This window comes from Arachis ipaensis, chromosome B07 (assembly GCF_000816755.2).
Source record: "Arachis ipaensis cultivar K30076 chromosome B07, Araip1.1, whole genome shotgun sequence".
Taxonomy (NCBI): domain Eukaryota; kingdom Viridiplantae; phylum Streptophyta; class Magnoliopsida; order Fabales; family Fabaceae; genus Arachis; species Arachis ipaensis.
In genome coordinates, this window is record NC_029791.2 from 103736762 (window position 1) to 103747517 (window position 10756).

The following is a 10756-nucleotide window of genomic DNA, read 5'->3' on the forward strand; positions in this document are numbered from 1 at the left end:
CCAATTAAATTTTCAGCTCACAGGATTCAATTCCAAGCTTTCAATATCCACCAATTTAACTCCAATTCAACAAGATACACGATCTAATTCATACAATATCAATATAATCAACATTGATCTCACTAAATCACTAATTCACAAGGGTTAGAGCTTTTTTTACCATTATCCACGAGTCAAATGGACAAAATTCGATGATTATCCACCGCTAGAGTACCCTTAAACCATCAAAATCACAAAATCTCTCAATTACTAAAACCCAAAATCACGAACTGAAAAGGGGAGAATTGGATAAGAAAACGTGATCCCCTTACCAAATTGCTCAGTTTTGTAGAGAATTTTGAGATGAACGCGTGGCCGCTGATGGCTCGTCAATTGGAGCTCCGGATTGAAAGTTATGGACGATAGAATTTTTTTAGAAGAGAGGGTTAGGGATTTTGTTACGTGATTCTCTCCTCTTCAATGTTCCAGGAGTGAAAAATGAGGAAAGAAAGCTCGTGGCTTAGTTTATAGGGTGGACCTTCAGCTGGTTTGGGTCCGGTCTAATTGGTTTAGTCTTTTGACCCAGTTTTAGACCAAAATCTTTAAAATTAGTGTCAAAATTAATATTTTTATTATTTCTTTCTTTCTAATCTATAAAATTTAATTTTCTAATTTTTTAAATAATAATTAATTTATTGACTAATTATTTACGCCGCGCCTCTCTGTCTCGCCGCCGCTGAACTCGCGCACAGGAAGAGAGGAGATGCGCGAAAGGGAGCCACTGCGGGGAAGCCATCGCCGCCTGCCACCATCGCCGAGCGTGGGGCCGCCGTCCTCCTCGTCGCCGACCAGCCCGTCTCGTCGCCGCCGTCAAACCCGTCCCTTGCCGCCGCCGTTGAAGCTGCGAACATAGAAGAGGGAAAGGGATGAGTCGCAAGGAAGCAACGCTGCCCTTCCATCGCCGCTGCTGCCACGGTTGTGGTTGAGGGTATCCCCGTCGCCGTGGGTGGTTCCACCGCCCTTGCTGCCGTGCCGTCAGAGTATGCCGCCATGGCCGCCGGTCTCGTAGTTGCTGCTGTGATTGGGGGTCTGCTGTGTATGGTCGCCGGAAAACCTTTCTGCCACCGGAGCTGCCCTAAAACACCATCGGAGTCTGACAGCACCGCTGCCGGAGTTCTGAGGCCACCGGAACCACCGCCAGAGGTTCTGGCTACTTCTGCCGTCGCCGAAAAAGTTGCCGGTAAGGGTTTCATTTGAGGTTTCTGCCTTTTTGGTTTTCGAGATGGTTTTGATGCTGTGCAGTTTTTCTAGTTGATACACCGGAGTTTCCGGCTGCCGCCGGAGTTGTTGTTGCTGCCGGTTCGAAATCGCAGCTGCTTCGTGTTGTTATTCCGGTAAGAAATTATGTTTCGAAAAGTCTCGCGTTAGTTTTTGGTTGTGTTGGTTAATGAATATGAGTTTTGGTAACGTGGGGTTGAGTCCTGATTATTCTATGTTGCGATTATTGTCGCTATGGTTATTGGGGATGTGGCTTGAAGCTGAGGTTGCGGTTGTTGATGATTTCGGGTTGAGGCGGAAAGGACTCTGTGACGCGTTTGAGTTATGGAATTTGCGTTTTGAGGTAGGGGCGCTTTTCGAAAACTATAGTTTATTATTGGAATTATTACATATGGATACTGATGTGAGATATGGTGTATTTAGTGATTGTATCTGCCTTATGTATTATTTGATTGAGTCGAATGATTATGGATGTTTGTTTGGCTGAATTGTTGTGCGGCTTTGTGAAATGTAATGTTTTGAAGTGATTCTTTAAAGATTTGAAATCTGAGTTTAATCCGTTGAGGATTGATTTGATTTGAGTCAATTATTTGATGATGTGAAAAGTCGAATGCACTTTTGAATTCAGCCTGGTTTACTTTAATTGACTTGATCTTGGACAAATGATTTGTTACTGAATCGTTTCTTTAAAGCTTTGGAAATGAGTTAAATCGGTTGATATTGAGTTGATTTTGAAATGGTTTTCTTGAGATATGCCACTGAGGCGACTGTTGGATTTAACTTGCTTTGAATTGATTTCTGGTTTTGAGCTGTTGAAAAGGAGTGAGAAACGGTTTAGTTGGGACCCGAACCGGGTGGCAAAAGTCCAAGTTTTAGGGGAGGTGTTGCCGACTTTTCTACAAAATCCTAGTCTTGTTTAAAAAGTTATTTAAAAAGGATTGGATTTGAGAAGTTGTATTGTTTGATTTATTAAGAGAATATTTATATTTTCAAGCTTAATTTATTTAGTGAACTTTATGCCTTGAGTTTGACTTATTTAGAAATGAACTATTTTCACCGTTTGAATCACTGAAGGAAAGAATGATGCTCTAATATTGATTTCAATATAAAAAGGAGATTTTAGTGATTTCAAATGAATCTAGACTTTTGATTGAGTAATTAAGTTTGAGGCATTTTGGAAGAGTTAGAAAAATGGGTTCCAAAAAGAAACCTGAAAGTGGTTTGATTCAAATGAACCGGTTTCTTTTCAAATGAGTTGATTTTTGGACCGGGTTGGAACTTGTGATTTTGTATGGTTGGTTTCATAATAAATTCAGTTTTATTTACTTGAACCGAGAATCCATGATTTTAAGAGTTTCAATGAATTTTAAGGAATTGATATATGTTGACCTTCCCTAAAGACTTGGGACTCTGCTGAGAAACTTTTGTTATAAAATCCTATTGTTATATGGGTGATTTTGAATACTTTGAAATAAATCCTTAACTTGCCATGGTTTTGGAAGTTTTGGAAAGAGAATGCCAAGAGTGGCTTTGTTTTAAAAAGGGAACTCACTTTGAGTAAATTTGGCTTATGAGCCTGAGATGATTTGAGAAACGAGATTTCTAAAGCCAAGGCTGAAAAGAGTTGAAACTTGATTTCAAAGTGAATCAATTTGAGAAAAAGTGATTTATGGCTTAAATGCCGGTTTTATGAATTTGATGATGTTGGATGGTGGAAGTGCTGTTTTGTTATGGGCCGGAATGGTTGTGTATGATTATGAATATTGGCTGGTTCTGGATTGAACCGTGAGCCGAAATGGCTGTGTATGATATTGATTTATGACTGATTGCCGAATGAGTTATGGGCCGTATGGCTGACTATGAATTATGAATTTAAGCCAGATGGCTGAGATGGATGTTGATCCATGGCTGGGACTGAATGAATATATGCTTGAGATACCTGGGTAGTAGCAAGGGTTGTGGTTCGTCCCACTTGCTCCAGGTTATAGACTGTGACGCCTGGGTAGTAGCGGTAGTAGTGGTGATTCCACTCGCTCCAGGTTGAGCTTTTAAACACCTGCCTGGGTAGTAGCCACAGTAGTGGTTATTCCACTGGCTCTGGGTTGAGCGGGTAGTAGCAATGGGGTTGTAGCTCAAACCTACTTGCTCCGCGATGGGTGTTTCTGTCCATGGTTAGCTACCAGGACGTGTCGGGTTGGCTATATAACCGACAGATGATATCATCAGCCACTAGGGACAGGCATGCATCATATGTATTTATGTGACATTGTTTGGGTGTGCATATTATACTTGGTTTGCCTATGTGATTAATTGCTAACTGTTCTACTTGCAATAACTGTTTGTTTGTGCTTGCATCTTCCTATTTGTGTTTGCTACTGGGGCTCTGTTGGACTGTGGTGATTGGTTGTTGTTGGATTGTTTGGGCCTAAGACCGTGGTTGGAATGAGATGAATCGATGGTTGATTTCGGTTTTGTGTTTTTGGTTTGGAATAAAATATGAAAGGCTATTTTGGTTCAGTATAAATAAACCTTTTGAAAGGCTTTTGATGTTTTCGAGAATTGAACGGTTCCTCTTTCAGAAAAGATTTCCGACTTTACTTTTATTGAAAACCGTTGTTTTTGAAAAGAGGCATAAGACGGTTATTAACCACTGGTACAGTCTATCTTCACGTAGCCTATTACAGTAATTCCCAAAAACCCTCTACTGAGAACCCTTTCGAGGATGATGTTCTCACCCCCCTACATTTTTTCCCCTTTCAGGACATGGGCGCAGAAGTTACGAAGATTTTATTTAGTTGTTGTTAAGATGCTCTGTCTTGTTTTAGTTATGGTTTATTGAACCCTCGCCGTTATCTTGATATATTCTGTAAGAGGGATAGGAATTGTATTGGCTAATACTTGTAAAGTTATTTATATATATTTATGTATATATATATATGGATGTACGTTATCGAACGAATGTATTTTTGGGAGCGGTATTACGGTTTAAAGTTTTAAACAGGCTCATATTTTAGTATTAAATAGTATAAGTGTCGTCGTAATGTCCGAGCTATCAGAGTCGCGTAGCCGGAAGCGTGAGCTTTGGTAGTTAGGATGTTACATTATGGTATCAGAGCAGTCCTTTCTGTAGAGCCTGAAGAATGGACCGACTATGCTTCAATTGCATACTCTGAGCGTTTGTCATGTATTAGGTCTTGTCGAATGACGAGAATTAGAGCTTTATGCACATGACGGTCTATTGATTAACGCTGTTAGTCTTGTATTGCAAAATTCTTGGTATTAAATTTGGCCGGCTTAATACTAGTGAATTATGTATATGAAAGCACTGATGGGTTATCATAGATGATATACGAGTTTCGAGTAAAGTGAATCGCGGGTTTTGGGAATGTTGGAAACTATTTCTCGAGGCTATTCAGTTGTGTGTCTTGAATTCTGTTCGAGTCGACCTGTTCTTTCGTATCCTAACTTGAAGTTCTTGTTTGCTAATCCTTTTAAAAAGTAGTTTGATTTTTTTTAACTCTATTCCTTTATTCATATGCATTCTTGTTTGATCTTAATTGCATATGCTTGTTTAGAATCCTTGTTACATCTGTCTTTCTCTATTTCAGTTCTTCTTTATTCAAATATTCTTTGATATAGCTTTGAACTTGTCTTAATGCGCTGTGCCTTTTAACTCTGGAGTCCGAGTCCGTTCTTAGAGAAATTGTTGATTCAGTGTTCCTCTTATTTGACAGTGAATTACAGCCAATTTTGAGATTTTTATAAAGTTGTTGTTGATTAGATATGTACTTATCTATATATGAATCTTTGAAGATTTCTTATACAGTTTAATAACTATTTATCTCTAATACCTCACATGTACTTTTACTGATTTACGGAACTGCACTTACTTTAAAAGTAAATTGACTTTCTAGTAATTCTACTATAGCTCTAGTGCACATCTTCATTTGATTATGTATTTGGATATTTTTCAAAATTTTGAAAAGAAAGGATTTACCACTTTTGTCTCGGTTGAGTTTCGTTTGATAAACTTTACTTAATTCATTTTGATTTGAGTTTGATTTAGCATACTACATGGCTTATGCCATTGTTGTTCTTTTGAAAATGTTGGACTCATGGCTTTCTTCTTATGATGTTTTTAACTGATCTCTTACATCTTGTGAGCATTACTATTGATCTTGGTTTTTCCAACCTTGTGAATCTCATTCTTATGTGAGTTAGTTTGATTTGTCTCAAATAGTGCATCGTTTATTCTCATTATCTTTACAAGAGTTTTTAGTCAAAGATTTATCCTTGGGAAATTACTAATGATTGGGTTGTATTTTCCTATGACTTTCGTATTCTTTTGAATCAATTGAAAGCTTGTTTGATGCCTCATGCCTAGTGGATCTTGTTTGAACTATCTTGATTTAAGATCCTTTCAGGTATGGCTTGACTCCTTTTAAGTACATTCTAATCTCCTTGAATATCCTTCTGAGATGGTGATTTCAAGAACACTTTTGGAGTCTTGTTTTGAACTTTTTAAAGAAGTTTTGAATTCTCTTTAAAGCAGTTCTAAACTAAATTTATTTTTCAACTGCTTGATTGTGATGGAAACCATCGTTCAACTTTGACAAAGTTGTTTTAAAGTGGCATGCGCTATTTTAAATGAGGTTTTAGAAAGCTTCCTTGTTTAGTGGAAATCGGTTTGTTTGTAACGCACTACTTATTTCCTTTACCAAATTGTAAGCAAATTTTTACTTCGGAGTTTCTTTTCTACAAAGAGTTTAACTTTCTCTTTCGTACTTGCTATAAATGTTATACACGCTTGTTTGAATATAAAATTTTGAGAATTTTGAACAAGCATTTGATTACTTTCGAGTTTTTATGAACTGCTTTTGGTTAAGTTGTGCATCTAATTATCTTTCTAAAATATTTAAGGAAGTATTTTAGCTCTTAGCCAAAGTTGTGTGCATTTGTTTTTGGAACTCTACAAAATCTTCTTCAACATGAAATTGTATTGAAGTAAAGCCACATTTATGCTTTTGCTACTCTCTTGAAGAATGTTTGTTGCTTAACTTTTCTTCTAGATTGCAAAGTGGTTTTTTCGCAAGTTTTCGACTCTTTCATGAACAATGTATCCGAAAGTATTTGTAATCGTGCTCTTGAGTTCTGTGAGCTTTGTCTTGGGTTCGAGATATTCTTTCCTGTAAACCTCCTACTTCTTCGACTCAATTTGAATTTGTTTCGAACTAAGGCGCTAGTTCTCTTCTTATTGGTCCTATTGAATTTCTTGGATCAAGGGTTATCTTTGAAGTTGTCAATTGATTTATTTCTAGCAAACTTCATTGCTTGAGCGTCTTTGTTTATTTGGGAATTGGATACATTCTCTTAAATCTATGAGCATTATCCTTGATATTGTTTCTCTGTTCTAAATCTTGTATCCTTCTGAGTAGACTCGAGAATTGTTTAATATCACGTGCGACTTGTAGACGTATACGTAACGCGATGCGTTAGTTCTTTAAGACATGATATGTGTATATGGAAGATGAAGCGGTAGGTGTGTAACATTATGATGAGTTGTGGGTGTTTTGTCCCTTGCAAACGAGCTTGTGGGTGTTATGCTTATGATTGGCTTTGAGGTTGAAAAGTGCTTGACGAAGTTGGAAAGTTGAAGCCTTGAGGTTGATATGAGATTAGTGTGCGGATGTTAAGCACGTCGTTTTAACCCCATCATGTTTTATAGCCTTCGATGCCTTGCTTTACTATCACATGTTTGAACCATGTCATCTTTGCTTTGTGAACGCCTATCTTGATTTGCACCCTATTTTGGCACCTCAAGTTTTTGTGAGGCATTGGGATCATATGACCTTGTGCATTGAGCCTATCTTATAACGGTTGCTTTACAATCACACTCCTGCCTTTGTATCTTTATGCATACGACCATCCAAGTATTTGAAAACCGTATATATGCTTATATGTTGAGATATTTTTGCTTCTTTCTTAAATATGTTCAAAGGTGAACTGTTATGAAATTTCTTTCATTTTGTATCAATTTTCAAGGACGAAAATTTTTATAAGGTGGGTAGAATGTAAGATCCAGAACCTTTGAAAAGTCTTTTTATGATCAAGTCTCAAATCATATGGTTATTTATAGCCTTAATTTCAGAAATTATTTTATTAAAGATAATTAAGGCAAGTTTTGATTTATTGAATTTGAGACGAGTTATGATTATTATCCAATTTTATAATTATTGGATTATTATTTGAATTATAAAGTTGATAGTTATGAAATAATAAGGATTTTATACGATTTGGATTAGATAAGTAATATTTTAAATATTAATGTTGTTATTTTGGAAAATAGAGAAATTAATTATATTATTTCTAATTTTTAGATTTGGGCATTTTATTGAAAATAATTTGTAAAGTTGATGAGCAAATAGTATTTTCCTATATATGATTAGTGTTGGATTTAATTTGGGTTTCAATTACCATATTATCCTTATTTTTATGTGAAATTACTATATTGCCCCTAACCCTAAGTTTCGAAAATAAAACCCTAATCCTTGTAACCCAGCAGCCACCACCCCAACCCCCCTTCAACAACACAAACAGCAGCACACGGTTTCCTTTCCTCTTTCTCCATGAAAAGAAAGGAACAGAAGCCAAAAATCAGAGAGAAATGGAGACTGAGTCGCGGAAGAAGGGAGGAGGAGAGGAAGACCTGCGCCGGCGTGCTGGTCTCACTGCCGCCGTCGTCTGACCGAGGAGGGGGAAGAGCGCCGCGCCTCTCTGTCTCGCCGCCGCTGAACTCGCGCACAGGAAGAGAGGAGATGCGCGAAAGGGAGCCACTGCGGGGAAGCCATCGCCGCCTGCCACCATCGCCGAGCGTGGGGCCGCCGTCCTCCTCGTCGCCGACCAGCCCGTCTCGTCGCCGCCGTCAAACCCGTCCCTTGCCGCCGCCGTTGAAGCTGCGAACATAGAAGAGGGAAAGGGATGAGTCGCAAGGAAGCAACGCTGCCCTTCCATCGCCGCTGCTGCCACGGTTGTGGTTGAGGGTATCCCCGTCGCCGTGGGTGGTTCCACCGCCCTTGCTGCCGTGCCGTCAGAGTCTACCGCCATGGCCGCCGGTCTCCTAGTTGCTGCTGTGGTTGGGGATCTGCTGTGTATGGTCGCCGAAAAACCTTTCTGCCACCGGAGCTGCCCTGAAACACCATCGGAGTCTGACAGTGCCGCTGCCAGAGTTCTGAGGCTACCGGAACCACCGCCAGAGGTTATGGCTACTTCTGCCGTCGCCGGAAAAGTTGCCGGTAAGGGTCTCATTTGAGGTTTCTGCCTTTTTGGTTTTTGAGATGGTTTTGATGCTTTGCGGTTTTTCTAGTTGATCCACCAGAGTTTCCGGCCGCCGCCAGAGTTGTTGTTGCCGCCGGTTCAAAATCGCAGCTGCTTCGTGTTGTTATTTCGGTAAGAAATTATGTTTCGAAAAGTCTCGCGTTAGTTTTTGGTTGTGTTGGTTAATGAATATGAGTTTTGGTAACGTGGGGTTGAGTCCTGATTATTCTATGTTGCGATTAGTGTCGCTATGGTTATTGGGGATGTGGCTTGAAGCTGAGGTTGCGGTTGTTGATGATTTTGGGTTGAGGCGGAAAGGACTTTGTGACGCGTTTGAGTTATGGAATTTGCGTTTTGAGGTAGGGGCGCTTTTCGAAAACTATAGTTTATTATTGGAATTATTACATATGGATACTGATGTGAGATATGGTGTATTTAGTGATTGTATCTGCCTCATGTATTATTTGAATGAGTCGAATGATTATGGATGTTTGTTTGGATGAATTGTTGTGCGGCTTTGTGAAATGTAATGTTTTGAAGTGATTCTTTAAAGATTTGAAATCTGAGTTTAATCCGTTGAGGATTGATTTGATTTGAGTCAATTATTTGATGATGTGAAAAGTCGAATGCACTTTTGAATTCAGCCTGGTTTACTTTAATTGACTTGATCTTGGACAAATGATTTGTTACTGAACCATTTCTTTAAAGCTTTGGAAATGAGTTAAATCGGTTGATATTGAATTGACTTTGAAATGGTTTTCTTGAGATATGCCACTGAGGCGACTGTTGGATTTAACTTGCTTTGAATTTATTTCTGGTTTTGAGCTGTTGAAAAGGAGTGAGAAACGGTTTAGTTGGGACCCGAACCGGGTGGCAAAAGTCCAAGTTTTAGTGGAGGTGTTGCCGAAATTTCTACAAAATCCTAGTCTTGTTTAAAAAGTTATTTAAAAAGGATTGGATTTGAGAAGTTGTATTATTTGATTTATTAAGAGAATATTTATATTTTCAAGCTTAATTTATTTAGTGAACTTTATGCCTTGAGTTTGACTTATTTAGAAATGAACTATTTTTACCGTTTGAATCACTGAAGGAAAGAATGATGCTCTAATATTGATTTCAATATAAAAAGGAGCTTTTAGTGATTTCAAATAGCCGCAGTAGTGGTTATTCCACTGGCTCTGGGTTGAGCGGGTAGTAGCAATGGGGTTGTAGCTCAAACCTACTTGCTCCGCAATGGGTGTTTCTATCCATGGTTAGCTACCAGGACGTGTCGGGTTGGCTATATAACCGACAGATGATATCATCAGCCACTAGGGACAGGCATGCATCATATGCATTTATGTGACATTGTTTGGGTGTGCATATTATACTTGGTTTGCCTATGTGATTAATTGCTAACTGTTCTACTTGCAATAACTGTTTGTTTGTGCTTGTATCTTCCTATTTGTGTTTGCTACTGGGGCTCTGTTGGACTGTGGTGATTGGTTGTTGTTGGATTGTTTGGGCCTAGGACCATGGTTGGAATGAGATGAACTGATGGTTGATTTTGGTTTTGTGTTTCTGGTTTGGAATAAAATATGAAAGGCTATTTTGGTTCAGTATAAATAAACCTTTTGAAAGGCTTTTGATGTTTTCGAGAATTGAACGGTTCCTCTTTCAGAAAAGATTTGCGACTTTACTTTTATTGAAAACCGTTGTTTTTGAAAAGAGGCATAAGACGATTATTAACCAATGGTACGGTCTATCTTCACGTATCTTATTACAGTAATTCCCAAAAACCCTCTACTGAGAACCCTTTCGAGGATGATGTTCTCACCCCCTTCATTTTTCCCCTTTCAGGACATGGGCGCAGAAGTTACGAATATTTTATTTAGTTGTTGTTGAGATGCTCTGTCTTGTTTTAGTTATGGTTTATTGAACTCTCGCCGTTATCTTGATATATTCTGTAAGAGGGATAAGAATTGTATTGGCTAATACTTGTAAAGTTATTTATATATATTTATGTATATATATATATGGATGTACGTTATCGAACGAATGTATTTTTGGGAGCGGTATTACGGTTTAAAGTTTTAAATAGGCTCATATTTTAGTATTAAATAGTATAAGTGTCGTCGTAATGTCCGAGCTATCAAAGTCGCGCAGCCGGAAGCGTGAGCTTTGGTAATTAGGATGTTACATTTCT

General features: G+C 38.5%; 1 protein-coding gene across 1 annotated transcript; it reads left to right on the plus strand.

Moving 5' to 3' along the window:
- On the plus strand, window positions 696-8757 carry LOC110265117. Its single transcript, XM_021107905.1, has 2 exons — window positions 696-1219; window positions 8621-8757. Exons 1-2 carry the CDS (start codon window positions 1030-1032, stop codon window positions 8755-8757), a joined length of 327 nt encoding a protein of 108 aa, XP_020963564.1. The 5' UTR covers window positions 696-1029.